This window comes from Neovison vison, chromosome 2 (assembly GCF_020171115.1).
Source record: "Neovison vison isolate M4711 chromosome 2, ASM_NN_V1, whole genome shotgun sequence".
NCBI lineage: Eukaryota > Metazoa > Chordata > Mammalia > Carnivora > Mustelidae > Neogale > Neogale vison.
This window is the reverse complement of record NC_058092.1, coordinates 105,931,628-105,949,311: the sequence shown is the minus strand read 5'-3', so window position 1 is coordinate 105,949,311 and position 17,684 is coordinate 105,931,628. Positions and strand designations below refer to the sequence as shown.

Sequence of the window (17,684 nt, the reverse complement as noted above, 5' to 3'; positions counted from 1 at the left end):
TGAGACCAAGCCCAAGTCGCCGCCAAAGACTGCGGGTTTTTTTTTTTTTTTTTGCTTCTGCAACGTCAGAGTCGGGCAGGGCCAGGGGCGGAGTTTTAAGCTTGGTTCTCGGCTTCTCGTATCCGATTGAAGCCAGCGGGACCTGGGGCGGAACCTGGGGCGGGTCCTGGGGCGGGACCTGGGGCGGGTCCGGGGCGGGTCCCACTTGGCTTTTGACAGCTCGCTCTCCCATAGTCACAGCCGAGTCCCTTGGGTTCGGGAACCTGTAGCCCCGCTCTCCACGCGTCCCCGCCCCCCGTGGCCCCGGCCCCGGCCATGAAGCGCTTCTTCTCCTGCTCCAGCTCACAGGTGGCGGTAGGTGCCAAAATGTCTGGGAGGATGGGGCTGGGGTCCAAGCCCTGTCGTGACAGAAGTTCTGAGTCCGGTCTTCATGCACTATCACCTTTTCTCTTTCTGGGTCTTTCCAGCGCTTCCACTCCCGCAGTGCAGCCTGCCGGCTCTGCCTTCCTCAAGGCCCTGTCCGCTAGCCTCTGACTTGCCTTCCTAACCTCGGGCCTTCCCAACCTCGGGCCTTCCCAAGGTCCTTTCCATTGGCCTTTTCTTGTCGTCCTAGCATGTACACCTCCAACTTCTGAGATGTTTCCTGCAGCCCCTGCCCCTTCCCAAAGGCCCTGTCTACTTCTGCCATCTCCTAGTACTGAACACCTCCAAGCATCTGTCCTATCCCCAGCCCCTTCTCAGCCCCAAGTTCCGCTCTATGTCCCAAGTCCTACCCCACGGCCCCATTTTCAGCCCTGACCTGTCCTCACAATCCTCTCCCATATAGCTCTATCCTTGATGTTTCCTCTCAGCCCAACAAAGGTCTGTGCCTTCCCTAAGCCCTATTTCATAGTCTCCTCTGTCCCTGCCCCCATCTCACCCCATGGCCCTTCCACTCCCATTCTCTCATCAGCACCACTGGCTCTCTGACATCATTCGAACTCTCTTTCCAATTGGTTGCTCCCACACCAGCAGTCTCCTCCTGTTCCCCCATCAACCTCTGCCCCTCTCTTCCCAGCCGTTGTCCCACACCCCTTTTGCCCCGACTTCCATCTGCCTGCTCTCTGTGGGTCAATCTTGCCGTCCGCCATCCTAATAGGCTCTAGCAGAGGAGGCATAGCTGTCTGGCTGCTCCCCAGGGAACTGGGTAAGTTGCCCACAAAGTTCACCCTGGCCAGCTCACCGCAGTGTCTGGTTATCAGACTGGTTCTTGGGCCAGTCAAGGCCTTCCACCTGCTTCTCCCCAGAATTTTCCTTCATTCTAAACCCTCATCCAGTTGCTTAGGGCTTGCACTCTCCGCTTCCCTGGACTGAGTTGGGGAAAGATGATAGTAGGAGAAGAGGATAGAATAGATATGCTCAGAGTTCCCAGTAGAAGTCACTCGACTCCCCCACGTTCTCCCAGAACCCAACACAAGGCTGATTATAGAAGGTGGGGCACAGAGAGAGGGTGTAGCTGTTTCTTCCCTGCAGATCTCTTATAGAGAGACCTCCTATCTGGGGATGGCATTTCTGTGGAGATTGGGATTATGGCTCTTTTAGAAGTGAGGTAGCCAACGACCTGTGGACCTGTGGGAATATTACTCAGCCTAACCTGACTTACTGGTGTCATTCATAAGCAAACATGAGAAATGCTCAGCTCACACTCTTCAAGGGCAGGCCGCAGAAGCTTGGAAGGGAGCGAGCTATGAGGCAAGAGTAGGAACTCTGTTGAGGCCTGTTCTTGTCCCACTCGCAACTGCTTCTTCACATAGTCTCCACACGCATAGATCAACCAATCAAAATGCATTATCTGGATGACTAGTATAGGTACCAGCAACTGAGGCAACTCAGACTCTGTCTTAACTGATAATGATTTTCTCATTCACATGGATTCTTCCCTACTGACTGAAAGTCCTCCACACTTCCCTTTCCTTTCAGGTCTGTGGAGTCTGCCTGCCCTTAGGAATGGGGAGATTATTTCATTTTTCCCAATTCTCCAATCCTTGGTTTCCAGTCTTTCCAAAGTTCTGGAAGGAGCAATGGACTGAATGTTGGAATTTGGAAATATCCATCCCTCTGTTCTTTACCCCAGCTCTACAGACTTTTGGCCATGAAGACTTTACACCCATTTTAAACTCTCTTCAGTATAACAAGCTCATAGGAAGTAAATCAGGTGGCTTTACAACTATCCAACTGGAAAGAAAACTGGTTTCTCAGTCAGGATGGGATCGCAAAGAGCTTAAAACTAGGCCAGTGTCAGCTGCAAATTGTTTCCTCCTGAAACTTCCTCACCCTTATGATAAATTCCTCCACTCCCTGGGTGGCTAACCACTCTGAACCCGTTTGTCAGAGAAATAGTGTGACAGGCTTCCCGGACACTCCCAAAACCTGGTTTCCAAGTCATGCCAGCGGACTCTCCCTGCCCGTCTCCACTCCCATCCCTGGGTCCAGGGCCAAAGCCCTGCCTCCTTTGAGACCAGGACTGACAGTTCAGGGATCGTTTTCAAATTAATCTAAATTATCCAGAATATAGGAAGACACACACACACACACACACACACACCCCTAGCTCTTATGATCTCATTTTATTTTAGTCAAATAGAGGATGCCTTTGAGGGTGTCTTACATATTAGCTTACTCTGCCTATGTAGGAAGTGGACCAGAAAATAGCTTTAAACAGTTGGCGCTGAATCAGCTTGAAGGAATGTTAGTTGCATTAAAAAACAAAAACAAAACAGAAAACAAACAAAAAAAACCCTAAACTGTGAGTCAGCTCCTGGTTCCTCTAGGACAGCCTTTCTATTTCCAATCACCTGTCCTACAGGCATACCCACTCTTTCTCTCTGCTGTTGGTGTGTTCCATCTCAATAGGAAGCTTACCAGCACACAGCCAGAGATAAGGAGAGGTTGCAATTACTTCTACAAAAGCCCCCTAATCTTGGCTGCTGAAATACAAAGCTTATCCTTGTTTTTGAGTCTGCTGATTAAAGTGGTGATTGCTCCCCTGAGGCTAGGATGGTCATCCAGGGCCTCTTTTCCAGAGGCGCTGGGATGAGCGGTAGATGGATTTGGAATTCGGAAGCATCCCTCTGTCCTTCTTCACCCTAGCTCTGCAGAGGTTTGGCCATGATGAATTTTCCGTCTCTTCTAAATTCTTAGTAGAACAAGATTATAGGAAATAAGTCAGGCAGATTTAGAGCTGTCTAGTTGGAAAGAAAAGTATCTACTTTGCTAAGGAGCCCCTTTACTGTCTCTACAGCCTGGCTGTTATACGTTGGCTGATACAGAGCAAGAGCTCTTCCTCTCGCTCCCCTGAAGGGAGAATTCTGACCCCTGAATTGCTGGCATATCCAAAATGTGCCTAACAGTGCTGGGAAGGATGGGGATTGGGATTAGCCTTTATCGTGCCCTCACTCTGTGGCCTGTTACATCACTAGGGAACTGAGGTTCAAAGAAGTTGTTACATGCCGAAATTCACAAGGATAGAAAAGTGTTAGAATCAGGATTTTAAACAGACAACTTCAGACTGAGGTCAGCTGATGGCAGTGTCCCCTGGGGGAGATATAATTATAGCTTCCAGTTTTTTTTCTGAGGCCAACTGGTCCCCAAGGGACATTAGATGATATTATTCCTAGGTCCCAGAGTCTATTTGGTATAGGGAGAAGTCATTTGGCTTATTTTGTCCTTTGAGAAACAACCTGTTTGGAGATTCTTCTCTGTGCAGGGAGTAGCGTCTGGGGGTGGGTAGCTTTGGCCTGGAGGCAGTCTTAGACTAGTTACATGGTAATAAGGAAACCTTCTTCCAGAACTCTGTAGCAGTGTGTGTGGTCTGGTGGTGCGAACCGGGAGTGGGTGCCAGGTGGCCTGGGTTCTAGTCTCAATTTTACCCTGTTTTGTGGTGTGACCTGGGACAGTTATCCAACCTTAGTGTGCTTCAGTTTCTTCTGCTCTCAAATAGATCCAATTATATCAGCCCTAACTCCTTTCCGGGGATGCTGAGAGGCTAATCCAAATAGCACTGGAAAGGACTGTGAAGAATTACAAGAATTACCTTAGAATCCACCTAGCCTGAGATCATTTTATGGCTTGGGCATTTCAAAACTTCCCTGTTTTTGCTATATAATTTGCCCTGGCTGGGCAAACAGTATTTGAAAATTGGTTATTTGGTTTCTGCAGACCCTATGTTTTCCCACCTCCTCCCAAGCCCTCTTTCTTGTTGAGATTACACCTCATAAAATCTAAGGTGCCACCAGCAATCCTTCACCACTTCCTGTTTGGTTATAAGAATACCATACCCTTGTATGGCCTTTTCCAGTTTACGAAGAGATTTTATATGCCTTATATGAGGTTAGCTCACTTAATGCTCACAACGTGATGAGGTAGTTATTATTTCCCACATGTCAAAGATGAGGACACAGAGATGTTCAATTGCTTATCCTGGGTCACATAGCTGAGAAAGTAGCTGACCCAGGCCTTCACCTCAGGCCTGCTGACAAAATATTCATCCAGGAGTCTTTTCACCATCATACAGACTTTTGCATCCCTTCTTCCTTTCCCTTCCTCTCTCTGGATCCAACCAGGCCTTTCTGGGCTTCAGCCCTGGGTGTTTTTACACAGCTGTCTCTCATGCCCTGTGATACCTCAATTGTTGTAATTACCCCCACCACCTGCAAAAAGTCAAGCTGGAATGATAGAACAATGCAAGCCCAGGTGTGGCTGTTTCTGGGGACAGCTGCTCCCTGCCAGGGGAAAGAAGAGGGAGGGCAGGGGAGAAAGGAGCAGGGGAGCTGCCTCTCGCTGCCTCTGCAGGCCTAGCCAGAGACCTTATCTCTGCCATTAGGTGGTTGTGCTTTGGAAGGGGAAGAGCAACCAGCTGAAGGGCATAAAGGGCATAGAAATGAGGCTGGAAAAAAGAAACTTGGCCCCCCCTCCCAGTTTTGGGGCCCAATGCCCAAGGGCAGAGACGTAATGGCTGGGTATTTGGGCTCCTAGCTGTAATGTGACGCTGGGTGCCTTGACTTCTCATAAATCTGAAGACAAGAGGCTGAACAGCCTGGGGAGGTGAGAGGTAATGTGAACCCCATCAGCGTGGCTCAGTTTGCTCCAGTAAGACCCAGAGAGGAAAGGGGAAAGGAGTCATGGCTGGGATCACTCTGAGCATGCGCACCTAACCCCAATAGTCACGTGATGACTAAAAAAAAAGGACATCTAAATACTACACTTTCAGTACTAGAACATGATTTTTAATCCAGGAGTCCAAGCACTTTTTGACCCAGGGCTGACAAAGGCCAGCAGTAGTCTCTCAGCTGCATATGGATGTCTCTTTTCTTTGCCGGGCACCCTAACCATCTCCTCCCTTCCCTTTCCCATCCCACTCCTTCCCCCTGTATTCACACAACCCATGGCCCCCACCAGGTGGAGAGATGGAACCGCCGTGATCAGAAGCTGCTGGAGGCGGTGCAGCGGGGGGATGTGGGGCGCGTGGCTGCCCTGGCCTCGAGGAAGTCAGCCCGGCCCACCAAGCTGAACTCGAATGGCCAGTCCCCGTAAGTGAGCCGTCCCAAGACCCCTCCCCGCCCCCCTTGATATGTGGTTACCATTAAAAGCCTTAAACCCGGAAGGAGGTAAGACCCGGGAAGCCCTACGTCCCCAGAGCCGTTTTTGTCTTGACCAGCAAGCGTGTCTATCAGCGTTTGTTTGCTACACACCAAGGGCTGCACACAGTGAGGGAAGAGACATTGTCTCTGAGTCCCACCCCTCTCACAGTCCAGAATAACAGAACTGCCCCCCCGCCCCAAAAAAAGGAAAAGAAAAAGCAGAAAATGACATAAAGCCCATGAAACAAACAGAAAACAGGTATACTCATTAAAGATGGCATCTATTTATTGCCCAAGTAGGAGGGTGTGTAGCTTGGGAAATTAGGAACAAAGTGGTAGTGGCCATGAGCATCACATGGCTGGATGGAGTGATTAGGATGAAAGGGATATTATCCCTTGTCCCTTCCAGTGGCCAGCCCTCTTTTGTGTTTGAGTAATAGTCTAGCTTGCTCGAGACCTATGGCTCTCATTTCTGTCTTTGCTTCCAGCCTCCTCTGGCTTTGTGACAGTAGGCCACAGAGCCTTTTCCTCAGAAAGTCAGGCTATAGAGGAACTTCCCTGTCTAGTTTGGGGACTGGCTTTGGGGTGAAGGAGCATAGCAGGTAGTACTTAGAATATTCTTGTAGCTCTCATCCTCCAGTCCCCTCATCCTTCTGCCCCTTGGCCTTGATTCTGGCAGGTTCCATCTGGCAGCCTCCAAAGGCCTGACAGAATGTCTAACTATACTGCTTGCGAACGGGGCTGACATCAACAGCAAGAATGAGGATGGTGAGTTAGACTGCACATTGGGCCCCACGGCGGGCCTCTCCCTTTAGAGCAACAGTGGTGGTGGGGGCCAACTCCTGGAGGTTCCGAGTGTAGCCCCCCACTTCTCTCCTCATCAGTTCTGACCAGCATCCTCCCAGGGTGCTCCTCCCTGCAAGCTGGCTTTACCCCAACCCCCACTCCCACCTCCACCACAGGTACCAGGTACTCGGGGAACAGGAATTTCTGGCCCTGTGGGGCTGAGAGCTTCTCTCTCTAATCTCCCCCTGATTATCTGTGCGTCTTTTGCCTTCCCTCCCTGTGAGTCATCGGCATGCGTAGGGCCATCCATCTTCCATCTCCCCTCTTTCTCTTTCCAGGAAGCACGGCCCTGCACCTGGCCACCATCTCCTGTCAGCCACAGTGTGTCAAAGTTCTGCTGCAGGTAGGAGCAACCTCTCAGTACTGCTTTAGTGAAGGGAACAAGTGGGCCCAGCATCTTCTATCTTGCTCTTGTAGTCACATGCACTATTGGGTCACATGGACCGCTCTCCTCCCCAGTAAGACAGGTGGTAATCCGGGGTGCCTGGGTGGCTCAGTGGGTTAAAGCCTCTGCCTTCGGCTCAGGTCATGATTCCAGGTCCTGGGATTGAGCCGGAGTCCCGCAGTGGGCTCTCCGCTCAGCAGGGAGCCTGCTCCCCGCACACCCCCCCCCCGCTTCTCTGCCTACTTGTGATCTCTGTCTGTCAAATAAATAAATAAAATCTTAAAAAAGAAAAAAAGACAGGTGGTAATCCTGCACCCATCAGTTCACAAGCATTTAGGTAACACCCACTACATGCAGATAACATGTTAAGGCGGACCTTGAGGGCAGGTCAGAAAGCAGAGTTCCCCGGGGGACTGCTGGCCAGTCCTCTCTCTGCAAGCCATCAGCAGAGCCCTGCGCAGATGGAGTGCTGAGTGGCTGGGCAGGTGGAAGGAGGACAGAGGTGTTCAAATTCATCCACACTTCTACTGTCTGCTTTTAAGGGACTTGCAGTCTAGGAGCACTAAGGGAAATATATATGTGAAATGACACGCAGAAAATCCAGAAACCTGTCTCCAAAAGTGCAAAAGGCACAGTTCAGCAGGCCACTGGGCAAATGGCTGTTCTGCTTTTGTTCTTCCCAGACCTTTCCAAGTTCCCCAATGCTTAGCCTGAAGTACCCTGCAGGGACTCAGATATCATTTTCCCTAACACACTTATTGGTCTATCATCTGATTTTTCTTAGGCCCGAGGTTTAAGAACTGGGGCTGAAATTCAAGGCTGCCTATAATCTGCAAGGAGTGGACTGGCTCCCCTAGTAGTTGGCCAGAGCCATGGTCCTCCTTCCCCTCCCTATAGTGCTATGGAAGTTGGGGAGCAAACGGGGGGGTGGGGGTATGGGATAAGGATGGTACCACCATGCCCCAAGCTGCTTCCCTTTGTGGCTGTTTGCAGCACGGCGCCAACGAAGATGCTGTGGATGCAGAAAATCGTAGTCCGTTGCACTGGGCAGGTGTGTGCTGGGGACAGAGGGTGGGGGTTGGGGGGAAGCAGGGCTGCAGGGACCATGGGCTGAAGGCAGGGGGTGTGGGATGACATTTGGAGAGCAGGACAGATTGAATGGTTGGAGGGAATGCTGGGTCATAGTCTGACTAAGTGCCCTTCCTGCTTCTCCTTAACCCAATCATCCCTCAATCCTCCCAGCCTCCTCTGGCTGTGCCTCCAGTGTGCTCCTGCTGTGTGACCATGAAGCCTTCCTGGATGTCCTGGATAATGTGAGTGTCTGCTGGGCAGGGCCCTGCACAGAGAGGCTGCTGCTCTCTCTGAGCCTGACTGGCTAAGCTCTGGGATGGGGAGGGTTGGGCAAGGGGGGGCATGCCTCCTCTTCCTTCTCCCCCTGCTCCTCCTCCTTTCCCTCTCAGAAGAGTGTTTTTTTTTTTTTTTTTTTTTTTTTTGGGAGGAGGGCTTTTCTTTTGAAGAGGTGTCGGGAGAGGGCATTTGGTAGAATTGTAAAGCCCCTGGCTCCTCGTGACCTCCCTTCCCACAATCTGTGCAGGACGGACGGACACCCCTGATGATTGCATCACTGGGAGGTCATGCAGCTATCTGCTCACAGCTACTGCAGAGAGGTGCCCGAGTTAATGTCACAGATAAGGATGACAAGTGAGCCTTCCCCATCTCCCCAGCTCAAACCCAGGCATCGACCACTCTAGAAAGGAGCCACTGGGCAAACGTGTGTGTGTGCATGCGCGTGTCTGTGTGCGTGTGTTTTGCGGAAGAAAGATTGGTTTCTCTTTTCCTGGGAACCTCCTTCCTTCTGAGCAGTTGTTTGGAAGAGCTACATGCTGCTTTGCACTTTTCCTCTCAGGGAGCTGAGAAAGTTTTACTTAGACTTTCCTATTTCCATCTATGAGGGTGGTGGTAGCAGCATAGATGACCCTGGAAGTCGAATCAATACTTCTGGATCCATTAGTTCAATTTACTGGTTTCAAACCACCATCTAAACAATGGGATCCTTTTTCCAATAAAGAATTTATGTGGAACCTCGATAAAGAAAAGATGAAAGTAGGGCCCTTCTACTTGGCTCCTGGCTTTCTGATAGCTGCAGCTCCAAGGCAGGGTGGTCTGGTCTCATGCCTTGTTGTTGGCTGGTGTGGGTCTGTGGTTCTCCTTGCCACACAGAGTGAGATCTGATTCCATGAGTGGAATTTCTAGAAGCAGGACTCCTGGATTTCCTGGGGAAAGCCTTTGCCCAGCTTTGTCCCCACTCACAGATCGGCTCTGATCCTGGCCTGTGAGAAAGGCAGCGCCGAGGTGGCTGAACTGCTCCTGAGCCATGGGGCAGACGCAGGGGCGATGGATGGCACAGGGCACGACGCTCTGCATTATGCTCTTCGCACTCAAGACAAAGTGTTGTGTCAGCTGCTGCGGCAGGCTCTGAACCGGCGGGGGCAGCGGGGAGGTAAAGCTGAGTCCCTTTTTTAACTTCACAATTCTCCTTGAGAGCCTTAGCATCCAGGAAGCTGCTTAGAATGCCATTTATTCCCATTGAAATAATCCCTCTGACAAAGAATTTTCACTTGAGTTGAGTTTAACTTACTGATTGCTGCCACTGTGAAATGACCCCAAATTCCCAAAGCCTGGTCGCAAAATTCCTTAATGCAGCCTTGTGTCCCTCAGAAGGCAACTCTGGCTCGACTACCTCTATGTTTATGAGCTGTGATTGTTCATCTATTTGTATGGTTTGCCAGTCACCCTCCATCTCCCTTGCTAGACTGGAAAGCCCTCAGATGACAGGCCACTGCTGTTTTGCCCCACACTGAGATCCTGGTGCCCATCAGTGCCTGGCACCATGCCCACTAAATAAGTGAGCAAACAAAATGAACAAGCTGGCCCGTCTCCAGGATAAGGGAACCAAGGATGCTGGATGCTTGGGGACCCATTCAAAAGGGGTGGCTCCTGGCACCATGAAGACATGTGTGGGAAGGGTCCTCACACTGGGGGAATGTTCTTCTCAGAAAAAGTCTGAAGATAAAGCGTGGGCTAGAAGAGGACCTGTCTCCATTCTCATTTTCCCTGTGATTTCTCGCATAGGTCAGGGGCTTGTTCAACATCCAGATCTTGCATCCCAGGTAAGACCCTACGTGCCTTTTGCTTCCGACCCACCCTAGGCTGTCCCACTGGGGTTTCCCCTAGGTAGTGATTCTTGGGGGCATCGAGAGAGAGTAAGAGAAGAAAACCCCTCCTGGGTCTTGGCTAGCTGCCTGCCTTTAGTTCACTATTCCTTTTTCTATGTAGGCCTCCTCATCTGAGCCTCACGTGGGTTCTCCACCTAAGAGCCCATGGAGAGCAGAGCCCGAGGAGGAGCAGGAGGAAGAGGAGGAAGACCCATGCCCAGATGAGTGGAGGTGGAAGTATGAAGAGGAGCAGAGGAAGGTTTCTCAGTTGGAGCAGGAGCTGGTGCAAAAGACTGAAGAGGCGAAAACTCAGGCTGCAGCCTACCTGGGCCTGGAGAACCAGATTCGAGAGCAGGTGCAGGAGCTGGGGCTCCTCCTAGCTCAAGAGCCTGGAGCTCCCGGAGGGCAGGGCTCTAGTCTTCGGCCTGGAGGAGATGGAATGGAACAGGGCTGTCCCTTGGGCCTGCTGGCCGAGCGCATTCAAGAGCTAAGGAAACAGCAGCAGGCAGCAGCTGCAGTGGCAACCAAGCCAGCATTAGCTTCTAAGAAGGCTGAGGATTTAGCCTCGGGGGGCATTCAGCATGAAGCCCAAGGAAGGCTCCAGCCAGAAGAACAAGAGCCACCCCAGAGCCCAAGGTGTGAGACCGCTGGGAAAGCCACAGGACAGCAGCTGAGTGCCAATGGTGGACAGGCCCTTGGCCGGGATGGTACTGACGAGCCATGGGCTGGTCAGAAAGAGAAGCCCCAGGCTCCTGGGGCTGACCCGATAGGCACAGTGGCTGAACCCATGGGCCCAGCAGCCATGAATCAGCTCCTTGTACAGCTGAGGGAGGAGGTGGCAGCCGTGTGGCGAGAAAAGGATGCTGCCCGGGGGGCTTTGTCAAGACCAGTCCTGGAGGGGGCTCTGGGGACACCCCAGGTGGAGGCTGCAGCCGCTGCCTGGGAGAAGATGGAGGCCAGGCTAGAGCAGGTGCTGGTGAGGCTGGATCGGGCAAAGGCAGGATTACAGGGCAAACCTCAGGCCCCTGCCCAGGAGCCCAGAGAGGGAGCCCCAAAGGCAGGCCTGGTGACCATCACCAAAGAGAATGAAGGGAAGGAGAAGAAGGCTCCTGGAGCCCGGGGAGAGCCTTTGGGAGCCCCGGGAGGGGAACGGCTACCCGGAGGCTGTCCGGCTAAGGGCCAGCTGGAGAAGGAGGTAGCAGCACTGAGACGGAGCAATAGCAACTTGCTGGAGGAGCTGGGGGAGTTGGGGCAGGAGAGGCAGCGGTTGCAGGGGGAGCTGCAGTCCCTGAGCCAGCGGCTCCAGCGGGATTTCGTTCCCAAGCCAGAGGCGCAGGTCCAGCTGCAGCAGTTGCGGCGGAGTGTGGGGCTGCTGACGGACGAACTGGCCATGGAGAAGGAGGCCACCGAGAAACTGCGGAAGCGCCTGGCCTCCCAGAGCAGTGGCCTCCAAGGGCTGTGGAACTACCTGCCACCGGACCTGGTGGGCAAGGGGAGTGCTGGGCGCGCAGCGGGGGAGCCCCTGGAGGAGCTGCAGGCTTGCATCAGCATCCTGGTGGAGCAGCACCGCGAGGCCCAGAAGGGGCTGGCTCGCCTGGAGGAGGAAAACCAGCAGTTGCGGGGAACCCTGGCCCCACTCGGGGAGCCGGGCACCTTGTCAGAGGCCCCCGCACCGCCCCAGGTGGCGGCTCTGGAGCAAGACCTGGGGAAACTGGAGGAAGAGCTGCGGGCCGTCCAGGCCACGATGAGCGGGAAGAGCCAGGAGATCGGGAAGCTGAAGCAGCTGCTCTACCAGGCCACCGAGGAAGTGGCCGAGCTGCGGGCCCGGGAGGCTGCCAGCCTGCGGCAGCACGAGAAAACACGCGGTTCGCTGGTGGCCCAGGCTCAGGCGTGGGGCCAGGAGCTGAAGGCCCTGCTGGAAAAGTATAACACAGCGTGCCGGGAGATGGCTCGGCTGCGCCAGGCGGTGGCAGAGGAGCGGCGGCGGAGCGGGGACCTGGCCACACGCGCGGCCGAGCAGGAGCGCCAGGCAGGCGAGCTGCGCGCGCGCTCCCAGCAGTTTGAGCAAACAGCTGAGCAGTTCAAAGATAAGGTGGACCATCTCATTGGGGCTTGCCGGGACAAGGAGGCCAAGGTGAGCAGGCTGGGCAGCCAGCAGGGAAAGTAAGTGGCCCTGAGTTTAGGGGGTTTTTTAGCCTGCCTCTGTCTTTGGGTTGTCAGCTTAATACCTTTAACAGAGCACCTGTGGTTTGCAAGGACTGTTGTGTTCCCAGGCGTTGCGTCTTGCCTCTCGTTTCTCGTTTCTCCAGGATTTGGGGTTGATATTAGTGGTGAGGCTAAGGTATAAACAGAAGAGAGAAGGGGGCTTAAGTGTTACAGTTGGGGATTCAGAGTTCAGAAGCAGTGCGGGTCGCAGCCAGCTAGCTACTGCCCTGGAGGGATTATGGTTATGAACACTTTCACTTAAAAAGTAGATTAGCCCAGGTTGCTGGGGTTTTGCTAGGGTTCTGGGGAGGTAACTGGGGGTTAGAAAAGTAGCCTCTAGCTCCTCTTCTCCCCCCCACCCCCCACCCACTTCAGTCAGAGGGAGTTCTACAGATTTCCATTGGCAAAGAGAACACCAAATCAAATAAAAACGTTTGAAAACCACTGTGTTAGAAACCGGAGTTTCCCAAGGATTGCTCCAGAACTCAGTGTAAAGGCTGTACATTTCTAGGAGGCATGTTTTATGAATCATAAAAAAAATCCATTTACGAATGAATTTAGTAATTTTATTTATTAATTTATAAGATTTTATTTATTTGACACAGAGAGAGAGAGACAGCCAGAAAGGGAATACAAGCAGGGGGAGTAAGAGAGGGAGAATCAGGGTCCTGGGGTTCTCTGCTCAGTGGGGAGCCTGCTTCCCCCTCTCTCTGCCTGCCTCTTTCTCTCTCTATCAAAATAAATAAATAAAATTTTAAAAAATATATAGGAAGTATATATTTTGTATAATACAGAGGGCACACAAAGAAGGAATGTTATACAGAATAGCAATCAGTGTGCAGTGGGGCTGATTAAAGGAAGGAGGAATTTTGTATTGTCGTTGAAGGAAAAGATGATGTAGATAAATGGGCAAAAGAAAATAGTGTAGTCTGACATTGGATTTGAAATTCAGTTTTAAAACTTAACTGCTTGATCTTGGGTGAGTTCTCTAAAGCCTCTAAATCTCCTCTAAGACTCAGTTTTCTCATCTCTACTATGGGGATAATGATAGGGTTGTCAGGAAGATTACATTAATAAGACATTATATTTAAAATACTAGAAATGCTTTTTGGTAAATGGTAAGCACTCAATAAATAAAAGTGAGCTATTTTTATAATTCCTACTGCCACCATTCCTATTACTGCTGGTTATCAGTAACCAAGTTTGTGCCTCAGTCTCACAAACCACAAAAACAAAACTCATCTCTTATTTCTTGGTGGTCAACAGCCATGAATAGGGCAGGATCCAGTGCAGACTTCAGAGCATGGGCCATGAATTCAAAGAGATCTTGGTTCAAATCATTATTTCATTACTTACTAGCTGTATGATTTTGACAAGTCACCTAAGTCAGTCTTATCTGCAAAATGTGAATACTAATACTTCCTTCAGTGAAGTATTGTTCTCCTCAGAACAGAAGAAGAAATGTCTTGAGTATTAATTGAGACAATGTGTATAAAAGTACCTGGCATATATTACATACCCACTAAAAGGAAATTGACCTTGACCGTGGGTGGTATTGGGGTGGGAAATGACTTGGGCCACTTCAGTTGCCTTTCTTTCCTTGTGGCATCAGATCAAGGAATTGTTGAAGAAGCTGGAGCAGCTTTCAGAGGAGGTCTTAGCGGTTCGGGGAGAAAATACTCGCCTTGCCCTACAGCTTCAGGTATGTTCTGGCCCTCAAGAGAAATAGATGCTGCTAGAGAAGAGGGTGGCCAGTGGAAGTGATGTATGTGAGGGAAAAAGTCTAGGAATTGTAGAGGCCTGGTCAGGCAGTGGTCTAGGCTGGGCCAATGGTGGGCCAAGGGAGCCTAATTGGTATAGCTGACCACTTCTTTCTTCTCCTTTTTTTAATTTTTAAATTTTTCTTTAAATTAATTTCATTAACATATAGTGTATTATTTGTTTCAGGAGTAGAATTTAGTGATTCATCAGTTGCATACAACACCCAGTACTCATTCCATCAAGTGCCCTCCCTAGTGCCCATCTCCCAATTACCCCATCCCCCAATTACCCCATCCCCTCATCCACCTTCCCTCCAGCAACCCGTTTGTTTGTTCTCTACAGTTAAGGGTCTCTTGTGTTTTGTCTTCCTCTCTGTTTTTATCTTATTTATTTATTTTTATTTTTTATTATTTAAAAAAATTTTTTAAATTTATTTGACAGAGATCACAGGTAGGCAGAAAGGCAGGCAGAGAGAGAGGAAGGAAAGCAGGCTCCTTGCTGAGCAGAGAGCCCGATGCAGGGCTCGATCCCAGGACCCTGGGATCATGACCTGAGCCGAAGGCAGAGGCTTTAACCCACTGAGCCACCCAGGCACCCCATTTTTATCTTATTTTATTTGTCCTTCCCTTCCCCTATTCATTTTCCCCTGTTCATCTGTTTTCTTAAATTCCACATCTGAGTGAAATTATATGGTATTTGTCTTTTTCTGACTGTCTTATTTTGATTAGTATAATACCTTCTAGTTCCACCCCCATAGTTGCAAATAGCAAGATTTCATTCTTTTTGATGGTTGAGTAATATTCCATTATAGAATCTCTACATATAGATGTAGATATCGATATAGATATATATCATATCTTTATCCATTCATCTGTCTATGGACATTTGGGCTCTTTCCATAGTTTGACTTTTGTAGACATTGCTGCTATAAACATTGAGTGCATGTGCCTCTTTGAATCACTGTGTTTGCATCCTTTGCATAAATACCTAGTAGTGCAATTGCTGAATCCTAGGGCGGTTCTATTTTAACTTTTTTGGGAACCTCCATACTGTTTTCCAGAGTGGCTGCACCAGTTTGTGTTCCCACCACCAACTGACCACTTCATTCTATTTTTCTTCATCCTTGGTGGGAGGGTGGTAGTATGTGTGTCAGGGTGGTGTGCTAGGGTGGGCACAAGATCTCTCACTGATGCTCACTCCTAGGATTCCCAGAAGAATCACGATGAGATCATCTCCACCTATAGGAACCATCTGCTGAATGCTGCGCAGGTGAGCATGGAAGGAGGTAGAGACAGCACATTGGGCGGGGGGATGTTGCATTTGGGATCCGTCTTTTTACCTGCATATACCTGTCATTTCTTGGAAATTTGGGCTTTATTTTTTAAAATATTTTATTTATTTGACAGAGATCACAAGTAGGCAAAGAGGCAGGCGGGGGTGGGGTGGGGTGGGGTGGAGCAGGCTCCCTGCTGAGCAGAGAGCCTGATGAGGGGCTCAATCCCAGGACCCTGGGATCATGACCTGAGCTGAAGGCAGAGGCTTTAACCCACTGAGCCACCCAGGTGCCCCTGGACTTTATTTTTTTAAAACAGATTTCATTTATTTATTTGACAGAGAGAGAGAGACAGTGAGGAAGGGAACACAAGCAGGGGGAGTGGGAGAGGGAGAAGCAGGTTCCCCACAGAGCAGGGAGCCCTACTCAGTGCTCAATCCCAGCGACTTAGCCACCTGGGCACCCCGGAAAGTTGGACTTTAAATGTTCCAGTGCCAGGTCTCTGGATCTCCTTAGGTAGATCAAGAGAGGTTGTGCATGAACGTGAGTGGGGAGAGGTGTTTGTCCCTCCTTGTCAATACCCTGGTCTACTGGAAGGCCTTTTCCTGTTCCTTATGCCTTTTCTCAGTTTTAGCCTGAGCCAAATTATCCCTCACTAAGGAAGAAGAGATGGGTCATTTGCTCCTTTATTAGAAAGAATGATAGCTACAAAGAATTGAACACTTGTTGTCTATCAGGTGCTCTGCTTCATATTCACTGTCTTTTTTTTTTTTTTTAAACCCTCACAGCAGTCCCAGCAAGTAGACATCATTATCTTCCTTGTAGAGACTAGGAGACAGCCATGGAGAAGTCACACACTATAAACCAGGGCACAGAGGAAAGAGCGTTCCATGAAACCACAGAATGTTCCCTTACCTGTCTCTCCTCATTTCCTGTTCATCATCTCCTTTTCCTTCCTTCCCACCACTTACAGGGCTACATGGAACAAGATGTGTACAATATTTTGCTGCGTATCCTCAGCATCCAGGAGGAGTGAGACAGCCATGCCCTGAGGGATGTGTGATTTCTCTGTGGTGAGTTGTGGGTCTGGGTGATGAGGGAAGGAACCCAGAGAAAGGACTTGGGCAAAGAGGCTTAGGGATGGGACTTGGAGTCTCCTTTTGCCCCATGCAGTGGCGAGCATATGAGGGGTGAGGAGCATATGAAGTGAGATTAATTGAGAAGACAAAATCTGGGGACTCCCTGGGGAGAGGCAGAATCAGGGAATAGGTAGACCGAAGGGGTCTGATGTGGGACGATGAGGACTGAAAAGCCTGGCTGAGTGGCTCTCCTAAGGCCCAGTCTAGAGACAGCCATGGTAGCAGAGTGGCAAGGAGTGGTTTGCTAGGGCGGGACTCTAGAACCCCAGATTCTCTCCTTTACTCGCATACCATTCATTCAGAGGAGAACCCCAGATTCTCTCCTTTACTCGCATACCATTCATTCAGAGGGTAGTCACCTCTGACTCTTATTGCTGCCCCTGTGCACATGGCCATCTTCTTCCGTCCAGGTGGATGACATCCCACTTTGCATCTTGCCATGGGTGGGAGGAGGCTGGGGACGTGGAAATGTGTGCATTTCACCCTTGAATTTCTTCTTTCAGGGAGTAAGAGCATCCCTGGTCGCCAGAGGCTCCACCAGGTTGGGGAGGAGGAGGGGGCAGTTGGTGGGGATGGGTGGGTGGGGTTTCACCTGACATTATGGATCCCAGACCTGAAAACCTGAAGCCTGGAGTCAGCACTAATGAGACCAGAGGAGGGGGCACATGGAGGCCAGCTCTATGGAAAATAAAGCAGGAGGCATGTAGTGTTGGGTGTCATGGTTTTCTCTGCTTAAAGGGGAGTGAGGGGAGGAATCTTTCTCATTCTCATTCCCCCCCCCTTTTTTTTAAATCACAAATCGCTCCAAAAGTTTGCAGCTTTCAAACTTGGATTATGGTCCACAGTAAGAAATACACTTTGTATCATAGTGTGTATATCTGAAATAGTAATTACCCTTACTCTTTGCACTCTATGATTGTCTCTGCTGTTACACTTCAGCAAAAAAAAACTGCTCACAATACACCCACTAATGGGCCAAGATCCATGATTGAAAAACAGCTTTCTGTGAAAATGGAGATGGACACTCCTTCTCTTTCTCAAATCTGTCTCTAATCTTTTTTCTCCGTCTTGAGATTCCTGCGTCCACTATCTTTTTTAAGAAGGAGAAATTGAGAGACCTGGATTTCCTTCAAGCTGTACAATCTAAAATATTTGATTCTGTGTCATACCCTGCATCTAGATCTGAGGCACAAAGACTCACATGGTCTGTGTTCTTTGCCCAGGTACAAAGTGATGTGAAAA

At 50.2% G+C, this 17,684-nt stretch overlaps 1 protein-coding gene across 2 annotated transcripts; it reads left to right on the top strand.

Moving 5' to 3' along the window:
* The first annotated feature begins 254 nt into the window (after positions 1-254).
* ANKRD35 (ankyrin repeat domain 35) lies at positions 255-17,186 on the top strand. 2 transcript variants are annotated; one of them, XM_044239087.1, is made up of 14 exons: positions 255-354; positions 5,437-5,567; positions 6,298-6,386; positions 6,743-6,807; positions 7,843-7,900; positions 8,092-8,162; positions 8,444-8,550; positions 9,162-9,349; positions 9,982-10,019; positions 10,186-12,198; positions 13,882-13,971; positions 15,234-15,299; positions 16,277-16,376; positions 16,946-17,186. In XM_044239087.1, exons 1-13 carry the CDS (start codon positions 316-318, stop codon positions 16,337-16,339), a joined length of 3,018 nt encoding a protein of 1,005 aa, XP_044095022.1. In that variant the 5' UTR covers positions 255-315; the 3' UTR covers positions 16,340-16,376; positions 16,946-17,186. The 2 variants fall into 2 exon arrangements, with proteins under 2 accessions (XP_044095022.1, XP_044095021.1); XM_044239086.1 differs by lacking the exons at positions 16,277-16,376; positions 16,946-17,186 and adding an exon at positions 16,092-16,243.
* The last annotated feature ends 498 nt before the right edge of the window (positions 17,187-17,684 follow it).